Source organism: Camarhynchus parvulus, chromosome 3, assembly GCF_901933205.1.
Source record: "Camarhynchus parvulus chromosome 3, STF_HiC, whole genome shotgun sequence".
Lineage (NCBI taxonomy): Eukaryota > Metazoa > Chordata > Aves > Passeriformes > Thraupidae > Camarhynchus > Camarhynchus parvulus.
This window is the reverse complement of record NC_044573.1, coordinates 55,509,192-55,535,190: the sequence shown is the minus strand read 5'-3', so window position 1 is coordinate 55,535,190 and position 25,999 is coordinate 55,509,192. Positions and strand designations below refer to the sequence as shown.

The window sequence follows — 25,999 nt, the reverse complement described above, 5'->3', positions numbered from 1 at the left end:
ATCAGCTAATGAACGTGCAAAGTCATGGATATGCAATAAGTCTGGAACTATTTTGTCCATGATCAGTTGATACAAATGGAAGATGTGGAGCCAGCAGACTCTATGCACCAGTGTCATTCTTGCTTTCTTGTGATATTTTTAAAATTCCCTAAATATCTTATTTACCAGCCCATTTTTAGAATGTTCTTTTCCATTTTAACATGAAACAAGCAGCGTATTGTTGGAACCGTGTGCTGCATTGTGTCCTGCATGACTGCTCACTGTAGCAAGATATTTTATGCTTCTTTTCCTCAACAAAGTGTACTGAAATGTGATGCAAAGGCCTCCAGTGTTTCATGTTACTTTGCAGAGGCCAAATTTATTGAGACAACTGAAAGCTCTTCTCTTAAGAGCTTTCTAATACTAAGCGTTTTGAGATTTTTAAATTTTTGTATGATTTGCTGAAATGGATTCCTCGTCTCTGCTAAGTTAATTCTCTCTTCTTTCTAGGTGCCAGAATAGCTGAATATTCCCAGCTTTATGACCAAATTGTCTTCAGAGACAGTACACCTAAGGTCCAAAAGGAAGCCGGGGCCGCTCCTCAGGAGCCATCAGCTGGGAGGTTTTCCACACCCACATCTCCTCCCCGTTCCCAGCCTGCCTGTGACTGCTCACGAGCAGAAGATTGGCTTTTGCATTCTACCTACAGTAACGGCGAGCTCGCTGACTTCTCTCCGTGCTCCGAATCCCAGGACCCAAAGTCCAAGAACTCATTTACAGAAGCTGGTACCAAAAGCAATTCGAAGCAGTTGCCGTCAGCTGGCTCAGTGCCTTCCCTTCAGATTTCCAACCGTTTGCACGTCCCGGCACAGAGGTGGAGTGCCATTATAAGCCAGCCAAACAAAGAAAACTTGCACCAAGATCACGTCTATAACTCGCTGGGGAGGAGAGTAAGCAGTGTAAAACCACAGGCATACAGCAGGTCACAGTCCTCATCTTCAATAGTGGTGAACAGATCTGGAGAATCAATTGTATATAATAATGAAATTGATAAGAAAAGGCTCCATTTGAATAGGAACTTTCGATTCAACAGCCATCAAACTCCTGGAGTTGCTTCAGGATATACAGGGCCGGAGATGAGAAAGCAGATCCCTGAAAACTATTCAGATATGATTCTGCAGGATTCTCAAAAGGTCCTGAGAGTGAACAGAGCCTCCCCTCTGACAGCACAGATGGCTACTCAGAACTATTTTTCGAATTTCAAAGATTCTGAAGATGGAGAAGGGGATGATGATGACTATGTTGAAATAAAGTCTGAAGATGAGGGATCTGACTTGGAGACTTCTCAGAACCAAACAAGGAAATCAGATCCTAAACTGCGTAACACAGATGCTGTTCCTTCTGAAATGTTCTGTGGCAAAACTGTCTCCTGTACTCCTGCAAAGTCTGCCAGCAGCAAACACGCACTTACCCCATATCTGACTGCTTACAGTGATTCGGATAAACTGAATGACTACCTGTGGAGAGTACCATCTCCTAATCAGCAGAATATTGTCCAGTCTTTAAGGGAAAAGTTTCAGTGTCTCAGTTCAAGTAGCTTTGCTTGATGCTTTCAGTAATTTCTAGCTGTACTGCCTTATCATGACAGAATATATACTAGGACAATCAGTACTGGCATGACGTATTTCCATAATATTACACTATCAGGCATTGTATTGCAATAATGTTGTAAATAGATGCAAAATGTATCTTTTAAAAAATGGTTTAGAATTCTGGATGTGAAAAAGGCCACATGTGCACTGTCCGGGGTCTCTCTGTAGCACATGTGAACTTCTCATCTCCTACTGAACCTTCACATCTCTTCCTTTCTTAGGTGTGATAGCCCCTGATTCTTGCCATCAAACCAGGTGTAGTAACATTTGATTCTTAAGCCATTTTATCATTTGGAAACCAAGTATTTAGACTTTCCAGTTGGTGTCCAGTGTTATGCGTCCAAAATATCTGTATGATCACTCTGCTTACATACAGGAGCATTTAGCTGGGCAGCTGCTCCTGTGACTGCGCAGATTTCTGAGCAGGGTTCTGGTGATTACACCAACAGGCTATGTGTGCAATTGCACACATCTTTTTGCACGTTACTTTTCATCAGGCAGATTCCAAGTGTGTGGGACCGATGCATATGCTACATTATTTTAGAGCAAGCTTCTTATATTTTAAAGAAAATCTAGTCCTAGTGCTTGTGCCAGGCTGATAGCTCTGTGTCTGATGCCTGTTCTCTACTTACTGGAACTGTGTAGGAGGCAGAAGAGGCTTTTTATGAGAACCTGTGGATGTGACACAGTCCTTGCCTGGGGAATGGTTTTGGCATTAGAAGGGGAGCTGCACTGCTTGTCGAGAGGGCTAGGCTAGTCTTGGTACCTCCAGTGATGGTGGCATTTGTGACACGCAAGCCAGATCTGAGTATCTTGTAGCTCAGCACCCAGCAGTCAAAAGCTGCTGGGTAGAGTTTGAAACAAAGCTGTGTGTTACATGCAGTGACCTGCTGGGCACTTGTTCAAGCCCCAGTGTCAGTAATCCTGTGAGACAATGAGGCTTGGCCAGATTCTTGGGTGAAATATTAATTGTGGAGCACGTTTGGCCCATAGTGGGGTTCAGTGACACTGCTGGTTGAGTGACAAGCTGCAGTCCCCAGGGCATGCATCTCCTGTAGCGGGAAGTGACACTTCCTGACAGAGAGGGGTAAAAGATACCTTTTGTAAATCAGTCAGTGCTGAGTCTAATGCAATTTATGTACAATAAAAAAGTAGCTTAAAAATGAGAATACATTCCATTCTTTTGCAAATCGTGTATAGAATAAAAGCTGCCGTTTAGAGCAAGGAAAGGCTTTCCAGTACCATCCTCACTTAACCCCCTTCATCATCGTTGTTGCACAGTTTTGGATTCTGTTACTTGAAAACATTGTACTGAAAGGAAAGCCTAGATACATCTACACTGATCATCTTGTGTGACTGTTGTTCTTTTTTTTTGGTGCTCACATTTTTCAGATTACATGGATAAAGCCAGTACCGAGTTAAACATATCAATAAACAAAGGAATTTCATTGAAATACTGTTTTTACTAACCACGTATCACTCCCCTCAGTTACAGACTTCCAGAACAGCTGATTATTTACTATATTGGTTACCATGAGGAAAAACTGAAGTTATCAGTGTACAGCTAATTACTTGTAGACTAAGATTTGAGAACTTGAATTTATTAGAACTGACTAAATTATTTACCACACGTATCTTGCATTGGCTAGGAATTGTTATTTTGAGGGCTGGTTGGTCATGGTACTTACTAGCTTGTACCACAGGGATACTTGTTACAGGCAGCACACCCCCTGTGATAGGACTCCTATCTATCTAGTAAAATCCGACTGAAAAATAATGTTGTACATATTTAAGATGCTGAGGTGTAGCAGAGCCCATATTTATTTAATATAGCTTGTAAAGTATTGTAAATATGGATAGAAGGTAAATCTGTGGGCGCACATCTAGATTTGTTTAAACGGCTTTAGGAGAATGTTTAACTCGCATCTCATGCAATCAATGGAATTGGGAGGGAGGGGAAAACAACCAACCAACCAACCAACCAACCAACCAACCAACCAGAAAAAAGGGACTTCCACTAGTATTGTAACTTCTCCCAGGGACCATTTCATACTATTTTTAATAAACGTTGAGTATGCAAAAGCTTTGGGTCCTTTTCATTGCGGGGCGCGGAAGAAACAAGTTATTGGCTTCAGCCTGTCGGAGCTGATGTTCGGGGGTGATTTGGATGGAGTTTTTTCTCTTGCAAAAAAAAAGCGGAAGCGAAAGCGGGGGAGCGGCGGGGCGGGGAGCGGGGCAGGCGGCGCTCCATCGCCGCCCGCCCCCCGGCCTCGCTCCCGCCCCTGCCCCGTGCTCGCCGCGGCTGCCGGAGCGCACCGGAGCGATGAGGAGCGCGGCGCTGCGGCGCTGCCTGGCCCCGGCGCTCGCCGCCGCTCCAGCCCCGCCGCTGCCGCCGCGCCGCGGGCTGAGCGCGCCGCTGCCCCGGGCCGGCAGCGCGGCGGCGGCCGCCCGGTAAGAGGCGCACGTGGGGAGGCAGCGCCGGCTGATGCAACCGGGGGGTGCGATGGTGTGGGCACGCAGGGAGGAGGGGTGAGGGGGATTTGGGCGATGCGCCCTCGCCGGGTGCGTCGGGTTGGTTTTTGAGGTGAGGTTTTTGGGGGACTCCGTAGTTAAATGCCCCCCTTCCCCCAGAACCGCTGGCGGGATTTGCTCCGGGTTTTGGTTTTGGTGGCATTTTGAGAGCGGGCAGAGCCGCCGTCATGTGGCGGTGGCTCAGGTGAGGCGGCGCGCAGATGTGTCCCTGGAAAAACGTGTCCCTGGTCCCTCCCCGTGCCGATTCAGCCCTGGACGGGATAGTTTGCAGCGGCATTGGATGGAACTGGTCATTGGCATCTGCAAGAGTAGGAACTGTCAAAAATCCACTCCAGACTGTTCTTCTCTGTTTGTCTTCCTTGCTGTGGGGACAGACAGACACGTTTCAGGGGGTCTCCTCTTTGCCCAGCTAGGTAAGTATCACCTGCACACGCAAAAGGTAACGGAGGCGAGCTGGCCGCCGCTTGCCCAGAATTTTTTTTCCAGAAAGCATTCCCAGTGCCTGGCTGTCACTAGTTTTTCCAAGAAGTAATGTGGGAAACAGAGCTGCCTTGTCTCCCTTCTGCCAGTGGTTTTTAAAGGCATCTGTGAAAGTGGCTGCTCTGCTGCTCATGGGGTTGGTGTAGCCCCTGTTAAGCCGTGGCAGCCCCAGCTGTAACGGCCTCTGCATGTCTCACTGCCCTGGCCAAGGGTATGGGGATGAAGGACCTACCTCACACAAGAGCTGATCAGACAGCTCATGGTGGTGGTTCCCTTCCCGTGGTGGGGCTGGACAAGCCTTCTCATGAATTAGCACAGCCTAGCTATAAAATTTTGGGCATGTCAGAGCAATGCCCCACATACCTATTAAAAAAAAAATTGGCCTTTTGAGGTTTTCTGTACCTGCCTGCTGCGCATCAGCCCTCACAGTTCACATCCAACCATAATTTTGGAGATTGAAAATTTACAAGCCCAAGCATTTCTGTTACATTGTTGACTAATGTTGGTTTCTGCCCACTAATGTTAGGAGGATTTATTTTGTTAAATATTTGCTTGTCACTGTGTTGCAGCAAAGTTACTGACAATGCAAAGAATTCCTTGGCCTCTCTTAAGAGAGAAAACCGTCGGCTTGAGCCAACGCTTGCCATTATTCAGGTAAAGTATGTCTGTGCACTCACTGGCTGTGAGAGATCTCCTTTGGTACCATTGCTTGTCTGAAACTTCAGAAGCACACCCTGCAGAAAGTAATTTTAATCCTTTTTTTTATAAAGAATATTGTCTACTTTATTATAAAGCAAAGCAATAGGATGAGGTAGCTCCACCAGACGGTAAATTGCCCTTCTTCAGGCCTGAAACAGTCACAGCAAACTTCAGACTGGGAAGGCTTTGCAAAAGAAAGGAACAGTCTTATCACTTCTTCCTTTTGCCAACATAATCTTCCTTGTTTTAAGTATGGATCACTTTTTCTCACACCTTGTCTAAGTTGATTAATTTAATAGTTGAATTAAAGTAATGTTCTCAAATCTTTATTTAGCTTGAAGGTTTTTTTGCAATACTGAGGAAAGTCCTTATGTTCCTGAAAATGTGGGCTCCCTTCACTTTCCACCCCTGAAATAACAATGCCAGGATTAATGAAAGACTCTTTTGCTTCCTGTCAGCCAGGTCACCTTTGGGTAGCTACAGCTTATCAATGTCTTCCTGCTCTTCTAAGGAGAGGAAAACCACATTAAAAAGTCCCAGTCAGCTCAGAAGGGTCTGTGTGAAATAAGTGTAAAGTGTCAGCATCCTGTAGAAGTAGCAGCACTTTCTGATGTGAAGGAATCTTGCAGTAATTGAGAACCTTTGTTTCACTAATGCTGTGAAGAGATTTCCATTCCACTGATGGTGCCATTTTTGATAGGCAATCAAAATCAGAGATGAGGATTGCTATCCTTGCAAAGCTGAAAGATGTTCATTCTTAGATTTCTGAAGATTTGAAAGCCACAAAATTAGGGATGTTTATCATTCAGAGAGGACCCACTGCCATGCTGGCAAAAATGTAATTGTCCTGTTTCCTAGGATGGTGGTGTTGATTTTGAGTGGGCACACACAGAAACTCTGACCCAGTAGGTTTTTAAGTTTAAAACACAACTATAAGTATTTTTTAAGTACTAAGAGTGAATCTAAGTAATGCAGCAACAAAAGGTCTTCTAGTGAGGATATCTGAACAGTCTCTCTCATCTCTCACCCTCCCTGATAATTGCATTTTCACAGAGCCCTCTAAGGCTAAAGCTTAAGGATTGATAGGAAAGCAGTGACCTGTTTTTTCTCACTCCTATTAGTCTCCATCCAGTTGCACCATGATCTGGACTAGGACTGGGATCTACTCCAGGCGGACTTCCTTTCAACCACATTTGTCTCCTGGGTGTGGTTTTCTGCATGGCCACATGCATGTTTTGTGCTGGCACAATGGAAGGGATGTCCCTCTTGTCCCTGTTTACCCTACTTGGTCTGCCTCATTAGGTGGCTGTAGGAACATGTGGCCTAGATCCCTCTGGGTAAAGTTCACCTAAGCTCTGTTCTCCAGCTTTCCCGTCACCCTGCCTCTGGTCTGATTGTGAAGACTGAAGCAGAGCCCATTTTAAATGTGTATTTGTTGGTGCAAAGAAAACTTGCTTTGGTCTGCAGATGTTCTTGTCATGCACTGCTCTGCCAGTAATGTGGGCAGAGCCTTAAGATTTGTGCTGCTCCCCATGTGCCACATCTGCCCAGAGGAGCAGAGGGAGGGCGGGCAAGTTACCTCCTTTACTTTTGAGTAACAGCAGCTGGCATGACAGGGCACCACCTCTTCTGCAGGACTGGGAATGAGGAGTTGCAGGCTGAACCTGCAGTGAAATGATTTTAGGACTGTCCTTTTCCTCTTGAGTCAACTAAATCTGAATCAATGCCAGTGTTGCTTATTATCCATGTTGAAGCTATGCAACAGCAAAAAATGATTGGGGGGTGCATCTTAATTTTTTTGATGCTGAAAAGTAAAATAAAGCATCAGGATCATGCTTAACACTGGAGCTGTTGCCCTGCAAAGCTCAGCAAAGCACCACTGGCTCCCCTGCACCTCCTGTCCTGCCCTTGCACTCTGCCAGCCCATGTGCTGAGCTCTGGCCTCACCTGTGCTGCTCAGTGGGTTTTGATAGGAGCTGGTTTAGGGCAAGGACTGTCTGCACTCACACAAGGTAAGTGTTCACCTGCCAGTGCTGCAGCAGCAGGGACATTACAGGGGACAGGGCGGTACCACCAGTTGCTCCATCCCAGTTAAACTTCTTGAGCAGTCAGTGTGGGGACACAGTCCCACATTTACTGTCACAGGGGAGCAGCTTCTGGGCTGTCCCTAGACCTGTCTCTTCTTCCTTGGCACAGTGTGAGGTCTGCACAGTGTCCTCAGTGCAGCAACTTCTGTCCTGCTACTCAGCACCAGCTGCCACACTTGGGGAGTGGGATGCTGGTAGTGCAGTGCCAGGAATGCTGGCAGTGCAGGGAGGGAGCTGGGGGATAGAGGGCAAGCCCTCCTTCCCTAACAGGAGTTGTGCCTGTCCACGAAGCCTGTGCTTTTTAATGCTCTTTTTTTCACTGTCAGCAGTCTTGAACTATTTGTGATTAACAGGGATGGTCTTCTGCTTCTTTCTTAAAATTGTTTCTTATTAGTTTGAATACCTTTAGACACAGGCATTGTCACTATGTTTCTTGCATAGACGTGCATTAATGTATTCATTTTTAAAATGTATTATTTTAAAACTCAAGTTACTGTTTTGTTCCCCCAGGCACATAATGACCAGTTGATTCAAGAAGCAAACAAGAACTTTGCCAAAGAGGTAAGCTTTAGCTGATACATGTATTAATAATCATGAGCTACTTGCCTTTGGTAATTTTAAGTCTTTTCTTTTAACAGATTGGTCTACGTGTTATTCACATCTGTCTTCCTGAAGGCAGCACCGAAGATGAGGTAACTGGAGTACCTGAAAGAGCCTTTATTTTCCATTTTTGTCATAAACTTCTATTTATTGCTGACATTCATTATTATTTTGACTGACCTCTAGTAACTCAAGTTAGGTTTAGGATTGCCTTGGTTTAAATAGCAAATATTATCCCCTTACTGGCAAGCGTAAAAAAGGGTATTAATGGGCATGTCTGCTGTTCCCTGGCAAGCTGGAGTAGAATCAAGAGTAGTGTTTTGGGTTTGTGCTTGGTGTTTAACCCCATACCAGCTCAGGTATCCTGTCTCCTGCAGTTGCTCTTGTGACTGTACCTGATTATTGCCCAGATTATTCAGGGAAATTAAAGATTACATTATTAAATAGGGAAGGGAGAGGGGAAGAAGACGGGGGTGTTGAATTTGTCTATTGATCTTTTAATGTTTCAATTATGTATTAAAAAACAAGCATCCCCCCCAAATAACTAAAGGCCTGAATGCTTTACCTTGTTGAAGGTGCAGCACTTAATATCAATTGTGTTTTAAATATAGAAAACCATGTGAAAGTTAAACCAGTGAAGGAATGTATAGTAGAAGATGACACTGTTATCAGCTGGCCTCCTTGTGCTTGGCAAGTTTGATAATCCTGCAGGCTTGTGAGTTCCGTGTACTCTTTTGTTTTTTGGTACACTTTGTTCTTCAAATGTTACTGCCTTGCAATGTAATCTCAAGAACTGCTTCCAGATACATTGAAAGGAATTTACTGTGAAGTTTTATAGGTTATGGATAGTCAGCTACCCATTTAAGAAGAGTGGAGTTTTGAAATGAAAAACAAATACACTCTGTTGTTGGTAAATGCATTTTATCTGTTGAGTAACATAGCAGGAACTAGGTAAAATACAGTGACTATGCAGCAGTAGTTGCAGTTAGTTTGAAGTCATATCTTAGAAGTGGCTTAGCTGTGTATTTAAAGAGAAAATCGGGGTATTTCTTTTATTTAAAGGAAGTTACTTCTTGTAAAATTCATCATGGTTTGCTTACTGTCTTGCTTACTCACTATGACAGTTTTTTTCATCTACTAAAATCCACATCTCAGTTGTTTTTGCTAGTGTGGGAAGGTGGGAGGGATTTCAATACCATGCACATCTGGGTTTTGCCATAACTTCCTATGTACAATAAAGGCAAGTTAATATTATATTAGTTTATCCTGCATGAGTTATAAGTAATTTAAATGCTGTGATGGTGGAAAGCTGAATTAAAGTAAGATGCAATTAAAATGGAAAACTGAATTACTTTCCCAGGAAGCAGAAGTACAGCTTCAAGTTTTAATTGCTCTGTAGGCCGACAACATTTTGTAGCATATCAAAGGGGTTTTTTTAAAAGAAAAATGCAAATGTTTTAATGTCCATATACATTCATCATTTCTAGTGTGATGTATACCAGTCCTGTTGCTGTCAAATACCATGGGACCTTTAGAGATGTGCCTGGTTTTGCCTCAGGAGTCAGGAAACTAAAGAGGCATTTCTGTACCAGTGACATGTTTGTGAAATCTGTGCTTAGCATGAAGGTAGTGTGTTCTCTTGGTTCAGAGTTGCAGCTAATCTAACTCCTGCCTAATTCTCTTAGCTTAATGTTGATTGCATGTAAAGTGTTTGGGTAATAGAATTCACAATTACAATGAATAGTTTACAAGAAAAGCATTTTAAAAAGGCATAGTATTAGTTGAGAGGAAAAAAATCTACTTATAATCCTTTACTGTTGGATATTAATCCAATTCTATTATAAAGCTTTGTGATGCTTGCACACTGGTTTTATATATAAGATGGGAAGACATGCTTGCATGACATTTCTCACCTAAAAAAACTTTGACATGTTTGGTTGCTTTGTATTCTTTCTGGTCACAGCAGAATAGCATGAATCAGCATTATATTTTAGAGAGGAAGGAATCAAGGGTAGGTAGGACAGTCTCAGATGTCAGATATGAGCAATTATAAACCACTTGAACTTGCATCTGGTTCAGTACTTGAACTTCATAAACTTCCCTGCGGTGCCTTTTCAACATGACAGCTCTTCACAAGGCAACTGCCAGCTCTTAGGATCAAGGTGTTCTGAGAGGGACAATTGGTAACCATATGTGCTGGTTTAATAATTTTTTTTTTCTTGTCTAACTGTTCTTTCAAGTGTTACAGCTTTTTGTCCCTCTATTGGGATGTGATCTGGCCCTGTTTTGCACTATGTATTAACTCAGGTGTTCTGTGTCTAAAAGCATCTTCCAAAGCCATTACAGTGACAGGCTTTTGCTGAGGTTTGGAGTGCTGGAACACAAACTGCTTTTGGCAGCATAATGTCACATAATACGTGTTTGCTTTGCAAGATGTTTAGAATAGAGTCAGGGTGGCTTAATTTGGTAAGCCACTGATAATAAACTGAGTGGAGCTTTTTCATTTAGAATTTACAGTAATAAGCAAGGGAAGCCAAGGTGGCTGTAAAATAATTGGAAAAAAAAATTACAGGTTTTACCTCATTCTAATCAGATTCTCCTTTTATCTGTTGTTCTGGTCTTTAATGTTTTTTATTAACTTCCTAGATTGTCAGTGAAATCTTGAGACTCAATGAGGATCCTAACGTGCAGGGCCTTGCTCTTGACCTCCCAGAAAGCTTATATAGCAGCAAGGTATTAAATTCTGTGAAACCAGAGAAGGATGTGGATGGGTAAGTGGAGCACTGAGAAATATTATTAGCAGGCACAAGCCTGATGGCTCTGTAAAATCAGTTTTCTCTTCTTCTTTTCATTAATGGATTCCTCAGTCAATGTGTCTAGCTGTGCTATTGAGCAATGATGAAAGATGCCTCTGAATCAATGAGAAGTCTTTTACTGATGTAGTTTTGGTCATTATCTTTTTATTTTTTACATCATGTGTATTCAGGGCATAGTCCTTTCAAAGAAATGAAAAATGAAATCTTGATTTACTGGCGATACTTAAGGTATTTCAGCACTTCAGTAATACAAGTGGTAGGCACAAAGTACTGAATTTTAACAGGAAGAATTGATGGAAAAATTGCAGAGAGGTTTTGACTTCCTTACAGCACTCTCTTGTGGTGAGAGAGTAAGCTATAATAGTTTGGATCCATTAGCACATATTTCCAATCAGTGTTGAGTTGTACTGCTCTCAGAAGAGACCACTGGTGTAATTTAGGTTTGTGAGTTATCATTTTGCTGCTCTTGTAGCCTTCCTGCTCTTAGCTGCAGGCTATTACCATTTTTTTATCCCACTCTCTTCTTTTTTTTCATGTCAGGAAAAATACCTAAAAATCCTTCAAAAACCTTTCCATTATGTGGAGTACAGGAGATTGTCAGAGAATAAAAAATTTGTAGCATCTTTCTGTATGAGAGAGAATGGCGTGCAGTGTGGGAACACCTGGGTTGCCCCCTCTTAAGCCAGCTTGGTTCTGGCAGCACTGGTGTGGTCTCACTGCAGCCGCTGAAGTGCTTGTGCCCAATGTGCTGTGGGTAGCCCATGGTGACAAGTAAAGAGCTGCATGTGTATCCTGGGATTGTGTTACTCATTCTAACTCAGATCCCTTCCCTGGCCTCTCTTGAGGCTCAGTGTTTGTCTAACTGAGGTGTGGGATGGTACAAATTAGCTGCAGTACATGACTATCAAAGGATTTGCTTTTGTGAGAGATGTTTGCTCTTGGGATTTAGCTCTTAGCCATGTTACAAGCATTGCTGGGGATTTATGCTACACAAGCTCTTTTTTTTTTTTTGTTAAATTGCCATATTTTTCCACTGCAGATTATCCAGTGTAAACCTAGGACGTTTGGTACATGGTGATGTCTGTGACTGTCTAGTTCCTCCTACAGTGTGTGCTGTGATGGAGCTTCTTGAAGATATAGGTGAGCCCTTCTATCACAATCATTACATTAATTTTGGCCTGTTTTACTCAATTTTAATCCCAGCTGGGAGCCAAATATAATCTGACCTTGTTGTGTTTTCTATTTTGTGTTTCTTTCCCACCTGACATGTATTTGTCTCCTGCTAGTGAGGAGGAGTCCTGCTCAGCAACATCAGAATGCTGTATTTGTAGAAATAGGTCTCAGGCCTACAGATTTTGGGTATTAGGCAGGGGTTAGCTACCATCAAGAGGTTTAATTTCACTGAAGACACACAAGACATGAGTCTTCCAAACAGAAAATACAGGCATCACTTGGGGATTTCACTTGATTGTCTTGATTAGTGTGAGGAGTTGGAGAAGCCCAGGTTTGCCTGTAAATTGCTGCTGAGCAAATCCTTTGATTTGGATTGTGCTGTGTCAGTGCGGACATTGAAATGGCAGATTTAAGCAAGCAGGTTTAGTGTGTGTGAAGACACTGTTGGTTTAAGGCAGCGTGTCAGAAGTTGTCTCTCTTACAGTGATTCATAACTGTTGAAGCGAGGATTTCTGTAGCAGAACGTAAACAGGAGATTAAATGGATTTAGTAACAAACATGAATGAAAGGATTTGTGCAAAAAAAGCCAGAAGAACAGTATTTGCTTACTAGAATTTAGAGAGTCACCAGGAAACTCCTTAAGACCTGTGGTTGCTGTCACTGCACGGGCTCCAGAAGTGCCAGCTGTGCTGCACAGCTGTTGTGCTTGTGCAGGCACAGGGCACTGTCCTGTTCTGAGCCCCTTTGCAGCCCCTTCTGCAGTGCTGCAGCCCTGGGTGACCTGGGGCAGCTCCATGCAGCTGCTGGTGCTGGTGCCCTGTGCTGGGGCTGGCCGAGTGACGTGCCTTGTGTCACACAGGTGGGAAGAAGGTGCTGCTGGTGGGAGCGCGCGGGGCAGAGGGAGCTGCCCTGCAGAGCGTGCTGCAGCGCCGCGCAGCCGCCGTGCTCAGCTGCCACTGGGAAGCCCCACAGCTGCAGAGTGAGGTGAGTGCTCTTCTGTCTGCCTGGCCTCATCCTGCATCCCCACTACCTGCTCATCCCTGTCAGCTGTCCACCTGACAATCCTGCCCTTCGCTGCCGTTCCCAAGAGGGAGGCTCCTTGTTGTAGTCACAGGTGGCACTGTGATTGCTGGTAGCCAATGTGGTTAGGGTCTTTTCTCCTTCCTGCTTGCTCAGAAATGCCGCAAACACTGACCTCTACCAGAATATTACATGTAACAGCAGCTGCTCTAACTTCATTATTTTACACCAAGAGAATCCAACAAACAAATGTTTTAGCTCTCCCTTTTGCTTTGTCTCTGTGCAGGAGAAGTGCCCTCTTTTTTTCTTGTCCTGTGATACTGTCATCTGCATGAAATTACTTCCACTGGATTTGTGTCCTAAAGGTTTGCAAGTGTTGCTGCTCTTGCGACAAAGAAATCTCAATATTTATCTTTGAAGAGAACCGTAAAAGATTTCAAAGAAATTCAGGGGCCTTAAACTGAAGGATTTGCACGATCTCCCTGGCTGCTTTTTGCAGAGCTTTTAGACACAACTTAGAAGTTGGTACGACTTCCTGTGGAACTTAACAGCTTGTTCCTTAGTCCCAGATTTCACAGAATACTCCAGCTGGGGTTGCACTGTCGTGGGGGCATGTGCAGCAGGGTGCAGGCTCGGTGCTGGGGACAGCTCTTGTGTTGGACAGCCCGAGCCACAGGGTGGCAGCCGAGGCAAACCGATGGTGTCCGACCTCCGGGCCTTGGAGGCGCAGACAGGAGGAGGAAACAAATCCGAGCAGCTGGGATAGAAAGTTCTCTGGCACACCCGTGTTTTCACAGCTGTGGATGTTTTTGTCAGGCTTGTCTCAGCTCTGGGCTTTTAAGTGACTGACAGCACTTAGGAAACATATGGCGCTCTGGGAGATGGAGTGCTGTGAACTTGATCCTTGCCATGTCTCATTCCTCAGCTATTTCTCATTGCTTGGGGTTGTGCTAGAGGACTGCTCTGGGCTGGATGGGGTGGGTGACAGGGTGGCCAGAGGTGTTTCCTCTGTTCACAGCAAAAAATCTGGATTGGGCCCAGAGCTGCTTGTGCAGTGCTGTCAATAGCTGGAGAGAATTCTGTTTCCTTCCATCCAGATGCTTTCCCATAATCATGCTTTGCTTTTTGGCATTCCCCATAGCTTACCTCTTGGAGCAGGCCACTGATGGGAAACAGAATGGGAAGCCTAAGTTTGAGGCTTTGTGCAGTTAAGTCTTCCCAGGTTCATTTTAACTTTTGGCAGTAAAAGAGTTTGTACTTGCCCTGTGGGACTAATCAGCAGAGCCCAGGGAAACCTACCTTCCTCTTCCTCACTTGTGAGCCTGGAGCAGCATGTCACCAGTAATCCCAGAGCTATGCTGAACCTGTCTGGATGTCACTTTGATAGTTGACTCTAGTTCCTTGATAAAATCTAATGCATGCAGGGAAAACTATCCTGTTTCATATTCCCAGAAGCTGGAGAGTCAGAAACTGAGCACAAGTTTCTAACCAAACAATGAAGTACTGTGGCAACCTGTATTTGAATGACAGTGTTGTTAGGTAACATGATTATAGAATTTATATTCTTCTGTTTGTTTAAAATGCTGATTATGAAAAACCACTTTAATGTTCACCAGGTTTCGTCTCTTGATTTTTTTTGTTATTGAATTTGAAGTAAGAAAATGTGTTAGTTGATGTTTAAGTTTTTCAAAGACTTGAAAGAATCAATTCATGTTTTTTTTTCCTACACAATACACTAACTTTTCCTTTCACTGAACAGGACACCTCTACTGTGGCAGTTTGTGTGCTGTTGTTTGGAGGTATAACCTGTGATAGCATAATAACTTCACTTAGGAAGTGAGGGATAAACTTATGAAGAGTATGATTTTTTCACTGAGATGCATTTGTTTTGCAATATATAACAGGAAAGGAGAATTTTGTCTTAAGGGTAGGGGGATGTTATTTGTTGTAATCCATTGGCCAGGCCTATTTGCATTGAAGCACTAACCCTAACCTTAACCATGTGATGTCTTTATTAAGTGGTTACTGCAGTACCTTAGACTAGCTCTTCTGATTTGTTCTTCTTTTTAAAAAGGAAAGCATAACAAGTGTTTTCTTTAGAAATTCTTTTAATTTAAATGAGTTACACAACACTAAGTTTGTAGGTTTTTTGGATGAGGTTTTGTATTGCTATGGACTTATTATTGCTTTTTTCACTCGTGCACTTTTGCAAAAATATTTTGAAAATTATCAAGAGGAACTATGTTTTAATCTACCTTAGGAAAAGTTTGAAAATATAGGGGTGGCTCTCCTAACAAACAGCACAATGCCATCTACCATCTGACTTAATGCGCTCCTTTAAAGCAAGCCTGTTATGTCTTATGGCAGGAAAAAGGAATAAAATAAATAATGGTACATTTTCATCTCATTGCTTTGATCTGAAATAATGGACACAGTCTCAATGTTCTTTTCCCTCCCCACTTCATGTTTTGTTAAGTTGAGCAGATCATTAATATTTCTTTTTGTTCCATTTTGGGTTTGCTTGCCTTCAGTTCTCACAGCACAGCTGAGCCATGTCCTTCAGAACTGTAGAGCTTCCTGGGTTTTCTAATAGTTCACAAATGCAAGAAAGCATTTTAGAAGGTTCTGGCACATCTGTTTGCATTGATAGGTTCAATGTAAAAGAAGTTACAAAGTGAGAGATAAAGACAGAAGCATCTTAGACAAAATACTTCAGATGTTATCATTCTGTTAAGCTTTGTGTAGATAGCTCTTCAAAGCACATTCACTGCATTGTGCCTGAAGTATGACCTAGTGACATACTTTTAGGGACATGTCCCCTGTAATTTTAAAATGGGACTCCCCAAAAGTCAGTTCAGTATTACATGTGAGGAATAGGAGCTGATGTTTTTGATCCATTTTTATGTCAGAATTATGCTTTCTAGTTTGAAAGGAGGTTGCCAAGTAGATTTCATATTGAAAAAAATGGATTATTTTCTTGCCAAAACATGGGTAATACTTAGTACCTGTAAGAAAACAGAATTTTGTTTCAGACATCTAAATTCAGTCAGTCATTTTTTCAGCACATCATCTTTAATGTTGTCTGTGTGCGAACCGCATCATGCCTGTTTCAGGAGAGCTGCTATAATACAATTTTATTGTAAAAGAAGTGAGCATTGGTCTGTCTGGATAAAATTAGGAATAGAAAAGTTGTTTGGAAAAGTGAGGTTAAGAAGTATGAGAGTGGTTCAGCTGGAGTGCTGAATGGGAGTTTCCTTTTCAGGTTGAAAAAGAGCTTCTTTTGGCCACAGTGTGCATTTCCTTAGAGCCAACACTTAAGCTTCAAACTCTTAGACATTTCTTAGCTATTTACTATCTTGTTAAGACCAAGACTCTTGTTATAGGCAGAAAAACACATTTTGTATTATAAGCATGAGTGAAGAGGAGACCAGGCACATAGATCTTATAAGAGGAGAGGAGAGGGAAGCTGCATGAGTGTTTCTAATGATGATGATATAGACAAAGTATTTCCACTTCAACATCTTATGCACATCATCTCTGTTCCTTCCAATTTGGAAGTGTATCCCCTGTCTGTAAGCTAGAGGAGCAGTTGCTAAAGCGTGGATCATAGTGGCAGGCTTGAGCCCACAGCAGAGGTGTGGGCTTGATTTTCACATGCACTGTGTAGAGCAAGTGCATTCAGGGTGATGTGGCAGGGAAAGCTGGAAGAAACTGTGTAATTAGTACATGCCTTTGTGGAAAAAGTACCTGCAACTAGTCACTGACTGAAAAAAATTTCAAGATTTCAGACAGTAGTTAGAATTGCTGTGGTTAAAGTGGAACCTGATCAGTAAACTGATGTGCAAAGAGACTTCTTTCATAAAGAGAGTTGTGAAAAAAGTTTAATCAGATTCCTATTCCTCAGTGCATCTCTTCAATTTTATATGGCCTAGCTTCATACCCAGGACTCTGAGGTTTTACATTTCAATTTTTAATTTTAATTTTTATTTTGTTTGATCATGCATTTAAAAATGGCTTTTGTAGCAGACCATTTTAACTATGGGAAAATGAAAATTTTATGCAGTCTTCACAGCAAAATGGAGTTTCAGTGATCTGTAATATACAGCTACTTTGTGCCATTATCATTTAATACTTGGCTGGAAAGTCTGTATTGTTGTTTTAACATTTGGTGTTCTGTCTTGGGAATGGGTGGTGCTTCTTAATCTGCTTCAACTTAAATCTTGGTGGAGCGGATCATATTTTGTTATGAGGTAAGGTTGCAGATTATTTATTGGCACAGCTCTTCCCAACTGAAAAAATATTTACTGGTGAGAAGGCAGGATACTACTGGACTCTTGGCTTACTTTGTCTCCAGCAGTTGCCTAGTGCATTAGGGAGGGTTTGGCCTGCTGCTTGTCATTCCTTCCTCTGGCCAGCCTGATGGGCTGGAGCCTGGCTGTCCAGGAAGCGTGAGGCAGGCAGCCACATGTTCTCCCTCATGGGTATCTCCTTGACCTTCTGGCTATGGCTGCCTATAACATCTGGTTCCTGTCAGATGTGTCCTCTGTGTCCTCTGTCCAGGGACTGTGGTGCATTTGCCAAGGGAGGCTAATTGTGATTATTTCATAGGACTTTTCCATCTCTCATGTCCGTGATCGGTTTCTGATGTAGGAGTTGACCCTGAACACGCATGCCAAGGCTTGCTTCTTGCTTTAGTGACTAAACAGGCAGTCAAAAGGGTAGATTATGGCAAGAGAGAAAAATCTAAAAGCAAAGGAGGCATGGGCACAGCTTCTTGCAAGTGAAACTAAAATTCCCTGATGGAGATCACAAAAATCTCTTCCAAGGATACCCAAAATTCTGTACACAAGTATTTTGCTTTCAGTGGACTTTCTCTCCCAGTTTCTGGATATGCTTTTAAAAAATACTCACAGGGGGAAAAAAATCTCTAAAATGTTTGTGATATATATTTTTTATTGACTCTGCAAGAACTTTTTCAATAGTTGGACATAAAATATTGTTTTCTTTGTGAAATAAGGGAAAGAAAATCACACTGGGGAAGACTCTGAGAAATCAGTGTGTCTTGAACCTGTGTTACAACTCTTTGCTGCCGTGTGATACAACTTTTTTCATGGAGGAGGTGGGGCAGGGCAATGAGATGAAAGGTCCAGCTGGTTTTCTGCTAAAATTTATGGGTATGTGTGATGTTAGCTATCCGAACCACTGTTAATGTTGGCTACAAAAATAATTGTGTTCAGCTGTTAAGAACATTTTTCAACATTAGGGTCAGTAGTCATAGAGATGAATATTTGGTTCCATCAGTTGTTTTCTGACATTATAGTTACATTGAATCAATTCTGTCATAAGCATGTTGGCTGAACATTCATCAGAATTATTACTTGTTGCATACAGCTCTCAACTTGTTCATCAACTCACGATGCTAAGCACTGTGCAAAGCTCTTAGTTCTTGTCCCAGAGGCTTTGCATGGAAAGGCATCTTGACTTACAGTATATGATTTATAACTGCTAGAATATGAATTATTTTTTCCTTGCAAAAAAAAAGATTGTGATCATGTAACTGAGAAAAATCACTGGTTTTCTGTGTTGATGTTGATTGTTACAGCAGAGATTGCCTTTTGCAGGGCAAAATGTGCCTTCAGGATGGTATTCTTGGTACATGAGGCATTGCAGCATCTTTTTATCCAGATTTCCTTGCAGATTTCCCAGTATCATTTGACCTGACACTGGGCAAGCATTATGACTTATGTGCCCCTCTAGGAGTGGCCTGTAAGCTGATATTTGCACCAGACTCAGGAGTGTGACCAATTTGAACAAGGCTGAACGGCTGTGCACAGGCAATCACAGGAGTGTTGCTGGACGTGTGACTGAAGCCTGAATCAGCTCATTGCATTAGTCATTTGTCAAGCAAGTAAATCTTCTCCCAAACTTCTGGCTTTGTTTCCACATGGGGATCTCTAAGGAGGGTTAGGCCATCCTCGGGTCCTCTGAGGGGAAGATGGAGTTTTTTTAGTTTTCTGCCTTTTCCGCAGCAGTTACATTCTTCTCCCCTCCTGGATGCTCAGCTGTGCCAAAAACCTGCTATCCTGACAAGATTTGTAGCTGTTCTTTCTTGGCAAGAGTGTTGGGCAGGGCTGTGTCAGAGCACTTTTGGCCAAAAAAGAAGCTGGAACTCTTGTCAGTCACAAATCAATTCGTAGAGTGTCTCACTGAGTTTGTGACACTTGGAATTAATTTGCATTTATCCAAAATATTACCAAAGCTGCTGTATTTCTGAAATAATTTTTGCAGTCAGGCTTGAGGCAATGCTATGTCTGTGTTTTGCTTTTTTAGTGTATCTTAATACGTCTGCCTCTGGTGCTGTTCATTATCTCATGGTGATTCTAATAACTGGTAAAGGACCCTGTTTCAGAGGAAGTGGGGAAAGAAAGGCATTTGGGTCTTTGATTATGAGAATTTTTGTGGTAACCATTTTTGCTTCAACATCTGCCAGGCTGAGCTAAATCAGGGGCAGTGATTAGCAGACATGAGCTGAGAAGGAAAAAAATGCTTTAATTGGTATTCAAAGGCACTGATCTTCGCAGAAGGGGTCATCCTGCATTCCTGTCAGTTGGCCTGGTTTTCTACTGTCAGACAATATGACTGTACTCTTTATAAATGCCTATTTACTGTCTTTCAACCCTTCTTTTTCTTAAGTTACTCCAAGTTATTTTGGACTTTAGGACAATGGTAGAACTTCTTATTTGGAAGGATATAATCCCCATTAAATATTGATACTTATTTTGACCTCACTCGCCTGATCTCACATTTTGTTTACCTAACTTAATTTTAAATGCTATTAAGCTTTGTCACAGGTAAGAATCAAACTATCAGTTTGGATAGTTTGGATCAGTTTTTGTTCTTGTTGTCTGTAAAAGCTTTGCTCAAAAGGCTATTACTGTATAAGTGTGAATATTTTTAAGATGCATATCCAAGTGTGTGTTTCTAAGATGAAGTGCTTGTTTTGTTTCTGGGGGTGCTTTGGGCCGTGCCCAGCTCCGTCACGCAGACGCGGTGGTGTTCGGCAGCACGAAACCCCACGATGTTCCTGTGAGCTGCATAAAGCCTGGGGCCACTGTCATCAATTGTGCTCATCATCCTCTGCCAGGTAAGAGGTGATAAACGGTAACAGTTCTTGCCAGTGGTGTGCAGTGAGCCTTTGAGATGTGTGTGGCATCTTGGTGACAACGCAGCGTGGTTAAAAGCTGCATCTCTGGGAGGGCCTTTACAGGAGTGTGTACAGGGCAGGTGTACACCTTTCTCTGGTGTATAAATAGGGAAAAGATGTTAGATGGAAGAAGAAAGGTTGGAACAGATTCTTCATACCAGGATGCTTAGATAAGTGATGACCCAATGGATCCAGAGAGTTCAGAGGGAAGACTTCAGGGTCCTCAGATGAGCTATTATATAGTGATGTTTTGTATGGTGTCTTACCCTGTGACTTCTGTGGACTCACTTGGAATATGAGAAAAGGAGAAGAAGGGACGAAACATCAACTGCAAAGTGCTGTGAAACTGTCTGCAAGGAGTGTGCAGGAGGGAGTACAGAAATCATCTGTAGTTAAGAAGAGGCAGAATGTCTCCTGCAGTAATTTTTCCAACAAAAAAGGGTTTGGATTCATCTCCTTCCTTTCCCCCTAACTTTTTGTGGAGGGTGTATGTGTTCAATAATTTCTCAGTTGAAAAAATGTTACAGAATTTTCTTGGGAATAAAATTATGAAATCTTCCCAGAAGTTACTCTGCTGCTAGAATAATGTGTAGTAATAATAATAAACATGTAATTTTACATCTCCTGTAAAATTTATTAAAATTCTGTGAAGACCTCTAGATATTTTCTAGATTTTTGGTGTGTATGTGAATTTGACTGCTCAGCATCCCAATGAGATTATGCTGCAAATGAATAGGAAAATGAGGAAGTACTTGGGTAGCATGACTGATTAATCTGGGTTTTTTTAAAATCTTATCAGAAGTGCACTAGATTGACATCTATTGGCCAAAACTGTGGAAATGGGCATGAAGCTGAGAAAACCTAATTGCATGGGTTTTAAACTAGGGATATTCCCTCAGGGCAAATGAAGCAGATACTCCATGCAAAGCTAATGCAAGATCAGGCTCATAAAAGAGCAGCTGCTGTTCCCATGCAAAGCATGGCCTTAGCAATAGATTTCTTTGCCTGTCTTTCATGATATACTCTTGACTTGAACAGACACTGCAGGTGTGGAGATCTGGGTTATTATTCACTTGATTGTCTGAAGGCATTTGGACATTCACTGTCTGCTTCTCAAAGCAGATCTCTGATCCTGCTGAGGATCTCAAGGGTTGGTACCAAGCCTCTTCCCTTCCTGATGCTGCACAAGTTGTCCAAAAAGAATACATGTTTTCTTTTTCCTGGACTAGTGACTTGGAGACTCCTTGCATCTCTAATGCCCATTTATTTCCCCTAGGGATTTTTGGATATAATTGTTCAGTATCTGTAGGGCAGGGCTTGGCACACAGGTCTCTTGAGCATGTACCCAGCCTACTAGTATGACACAGCCTTACATGAAGGAGGAATGGGAGAGAAATGGAAAGGAATAGAGAAGAGAGGGAGCGGTGGTACAGCAGTCATACCTATAAATAAATAAAAAGGAATCTCCCCTCCTCATTTTAATCCTGAAGGTAGAAACCTCTCGTGTGACAGACCTGGAGTGGTTCTGACAGGGTGGGATAAGCCAGTCCATGCAGCCTGAGTGGGCACCAGGAGTGACTGGACTCTCCCAGCACTGTGTGCTGCCTGGTGCAAGCCCCACTTTCAGACACCTAATTCTCTGCATTGAGAAGTGAGTCTGAGCCTTTACAGGCCTGAAAGTTATGCAGTATAACCGCATGCTATGTCTTAAGACTTAAATATCTTCATGCCTTAGTTACTCTAAAGAACTATAGATAATATTAGTGTTTCTCTTCTCTGAAAGAGTGTTAGAAAAACTGCATTGCACACCACAGTAACATTCATTTCTAATACAGGAAATGTAAGATTTGGCATAAGCATATACATTTCTTTGAATTGTTCAAATTGTAGCAATGTGCTCTGTTGAGTACTGCATTTTATTGGAAAGGCAGCCTGAGATTTTTATCAAGATAAATTAGCTAGAACTCATCTACCAAATGTCTATCTGTCTTTTGGTAATTCTTTTGAGGTTGTCAGAACTTTGGAGAAACTCCAAAATTACAGCAGAAATGCATTTTACCAGTTATAAAAATGTTGGTCTCAAGGCTTTCTAGAGAGGAACATGAAACACAGGTGTCTGACAGGAAGAATGCACTTAGTTTAAATGCAAGATGTTTGTGGAAAGCCCATTGTGGAGTAGTTGTGACCTTGGAGAAACAACTGAGTCTTATAACTGTCTCTTGACTTCCATGGAATCTGGCTGAGGTGCTTGGAAATTGTTCTGGATTTTTTCTTGCTTTAGAAATGTCCGACTTAACATCTGTGGGGTCACAGGAGCTAAATGAAGCCTGAAAGCAATAATGGCCATGAAGTAACATTGGTTCTTGCTAGATGGTGGCTAGATTTCCAACTTGCGTGGGTGTACATGTTGTCTAACACACTTGCGTGTTCTAAAAGCACTCAGAATTTGCAAGGATGTAGCTGAATTGGGGAAATGTAATGTTGTAAATCAGGAGAGTCGAGATAAAAGTGCTCACTCCAAAGTAACAATTCTTTATCAAGTTTTTTTTTTGATCAAAGATTTTTAAATTATCACAATTTTAAAACATTCTGCAATTTTCTAGCAGTGCAACATCTGCTTCTGTTGCACTGACAATCTTGGAATCAGGTGAGTGCTGGCAGAGTCTTGCAGGAATATACTTTATATGTAAATGTATGGAAATGAAAGTAACTTTCTGAACAAAACTTAAGGATGCCAGAATTATTTGAGATTTGATGTCCAACTTGTTTGGGGTCACTTGTAAGCTGAAGCCCACATGGTTTAAGTATGTTAATGGGAAATTCAACCATTTCCCCACCTCTTCTCTATTCTAAGCTGCCTGAGCAGACAGGTAGCACCTGGCGGCAGTTCTCACTCATCTCTATGATAGGGTATGAGTCAGAGGAGGGAGCACAATATCTGAAGTTCAGCTGATCTGACCATAGTCTGAAGCAGAGAGTGCTATTGCAGCTTCCATCTGGAAAATTTATCCTAGGAGAGCTGTTGCAATCCTGTGATTGTCTTGCTCTAGCTTCACCTTCACCCCTGTAAAAGCCTGGTTAGTCGTTTGTGGGTTTGTGTAGCATAGGCAGTCTGAGAGAAATAGTTTATTGAAGGGAATTGTCTAATTCTAATATGTATTTATACACATGCTAGCCCTGCCCTGATAAAAATAGTCGTATTAAGCCAAATAACATAAAAAGTCAAAATGTTTCTGTAAAGCACAGCTGTCTGAAAGGGGGTTTTAAACTTCATTCTTCCTACTTCATTTGTCTGTTTGGCAGCTCTCCCAGCCTGGTCTCAAAGCAGCAAGAGTCAGCTTATGACTGTAATAGACTATTCCAGTAAAACTCTTCTGTCTAAATCTAAAGCTGAGCATCTCCAGAAGAAATTGTTGGGGGTTTGTTTATTTGTTTTAATTCCAAGTGTTAATGCAAGAAGAAGAACTTTTCAGACACTTTCTTAATTAGAGTTTAATATGAAGATTGTTGCCTTCAGCTTGGTCAGCTGTGTCACTGATGTGTGGATGCCTGCTGGCAGGAAAGTTTGAGAAAGGGTCAGGAAACACATGGAGTGAGGCTGAGGGGTCTGCAGAGAGGGTCTCCTGCTCTCTCAGCAGTGGATGTGGGAGAGTGGGCTGTAGCTGCCGCCCTGTCTCCAGTCTGAGGGTTCTGTGCCCTGCTGCTCTGGGACCCTTGTTGGGAGGGGTGGTTGTGCAAGGGAACGTGAGCCTTTTTTGACCAGTACAGAAGGGGTGAACAGAGCAAGAGCTTGACCAGGTCAGGGCTTGCACTTCAGTTCCCCTGTGGCAGAAAGGTTAAAGCTGTCAGCGTACAGTTGGGGTTTTTTTTTATTACAATTATATCTACGCCCTTCAGAATGTGGCTACGGCCTTGATATGCCCACAGAGACTAGGATGTGAATTTTGGAGAAATTGTGTCTAGATAAAGGTCAATGAGCAACAACAGAAGAACAAGCCAGAAGAAGGATTACAGCAAAATGACAGAATAATATGTTTAGTTGGGGTAGCTAATGCATGATTATCATTTGATGTATTGCCACTAGAAACAGTTATAACTGTCTCTGAAGTTGAAGTCACTCTGACTTGTGTAGACTCTCCAGAATGCCTGCTTTTAATATGATGCTGATGAAGATAACTGTTACTGTTCAGAAAAAATTTGCATCTACTTTTTCCAAGTTATAATGATCCTGTATGGTATTTGATCATTTCATTGTTCTCACTCACTGTAATGTGTGTGTCGAAGAGAAGACAGTCTTTACCGTGCTCATTTAGGTGTTCTGTTTAAGAATGTATGTAGCTTTTCAAATACCACTGTGTGAAATTTTTTTGTGTGGGTTTGTGTAATATGTTTCAGAAGATACAGTTACTCTCTGATTTTCATAGTCTATTCATCTTTCTGAGTGGTTTCATTTGAAGTATTAGAGAAGCCACCTATAATTTTGTCAGTAATATTGTTAAATTTCAAGTCCACCTTTTGAAATTTTTTATTTGGATGTAACTTTCAAATACACATGCTCCCACTCACAGAAGATTTGTGATTTATTACTGTAATACTTTTATTTTTCAGAGAAACACAGCTATGGTCAGCAGAACAACCCTGCTGCTGAAAAGACTGTTGGTTCTCTTGCAGTAGCAATGAGAATGCAGGTTAGTGTACCTTTGTCTGTAAATTGTACCAATCTTGCAGATTTGTTGCTCTTTCTGTAAGTTGCAGAAATTACTTCTACAGTTTGTATTTGTTTTACTCTTTTGACCATCTTACATGACTTCCATTTTAATAGCAGCTCTTAATCAGATAGAGTGATACCTATTACATTTAATTAGAGAAAGGTAAATTAAAAATCAGACATCTCATAACTGTGGTTAATACAGTAAAGGTGGGCAGAAGCACTTATATCAGTAGGCTAATGTCACTCACTCTGGTAAAACTGAGAAGAATAATTGTATCTGCATTTTTGCATTACAATGGATAGAGGGTCCAAAAGTATGTTATTTAATTTTGGAAGCAGCGTGAGTCAGTCAGTGAACAATCAGTATCTTCTGTTATTTTTAAAGTGTGAGAGAAGAATAGTAATTCTCAGTCTTGACCAGAATAAAATGTCCAACTGCCTAATTAGAGAATCTTCTCTGCCGCTTATGTGTTAGTGGGGTTGTTTCTTTTTGAAATGTGGTCATACAATAGAAAAGTGGCTCTTACTTTGTCCTAAAACCATGAAATGGAAAAATTTTTAAGTTTGGGGCTTTTTGTTGGGGCTTTTTGTTAGCCTTTGCTGTAGAACTTATTTCAACATACTCTAGAGATTGTTTGAAATTGCTGTTCAGCATTTATGATGCAGCTGTTGTGTGCTGTTTTCTTGTTTAAAACCAGAACATGGTAAAAAACATGGAGCGATGGATCCAGTCCCAGCAGTACAGGAAGTGGGACCTCCACAGCTTGAAACTGCAGCCCCTCTCCCCAGTACCCAGGTAATAAGTGCTTCTAAAGAAAAAAAAAGTGAAAAATATTTTTAAAAAGAGCAAGCAAATGTGACAACCTAAAAATGCGCTGTGCCTAATTAATTTTTAATCTTATGTGGACTATGTGCTGTGCCATTCTCTTATATGCTTCATCATGACCATGTGCTTCTGTTTGATATTAATTTTTACTTTGATTTTTACATTGGAGCCAAGCTTTATTTAATGAAGACCTAAAGCTGGAAGGTTTCATTGATGAAGG

At 41.9% G+C, this 25,999-nt stretch overlaps 2 protein-coding genes across 4 annotated transcripts in view; both read left to right on the top strand.

Moving 5' to 3' along the window:
* Nucleotides 1–3,619, top strand: part of PLEKHG1 (pleckstrin homology and RhoGEF domain containing G1) — a 125,877-nt gene extending 122,258 nt beyond the window's left edge. For all 3 annotated transcript variants that reach the window (XM_030945559.1, XM_030945558.1, XM_030945560.1), the window contains one exon: nt 490–3,619. In XM_030945559.1, coding sequence (XP_030801419.1) covers nt 490–1,586 — 1,097 coding nt within the window. In that variant the 3' untranslated portion in view covers nt 1,587–3,619. The remainder of the gene's footprint in view (nt 1–489) is intronic.
* A 1,473-nt stretch (nt 3,620–5,092) lies between these two features.
* Nucleotides 5,093–25,999, top strand: part of MTHFD1L (methylenetetrahydrofolate dehydrogenase (NADP+ dependent) 1 like) — a 145,406-nt gene continuing 124,499 nt past the window's right edge. Inside the window, exons 1-9 of the mRNA XM_030945820.1 lie at nt 5,093–5,297; nt 7,940–7,990; nt 8,068–8,121; nt 10,676–10,800; nt 11,885–11,985; nt 12,878–13,002; nt 20,071–20,182; nt 24,851–24,930; nt 25,652–25,749. Of these exons, the coding sequence (XP_030801680.1) occupies nt 5,163–5,297; nt 7,940–7,990; nt 8,068–8,121; nt 10,676–10,800; nt 11,885–11,985; nt 12,878–13,002; nt 20,071–20,182; nt 24,851–24,930; nt 25,652–25,749 (881 nt within the window). The 5' untranslated portion in view covers nt 5,093–5,162. The remainder of the gene's footprint in view (nt 5,298–7,939; nt 7,991–8,067; nt 8,122–10,675; nt 10,801–11,884; nt 11,986–12,877; nt 13,003–20,070; nt 20,183–24,850; nt 24,931–25,651; nt 25,750–25,999) is intronic.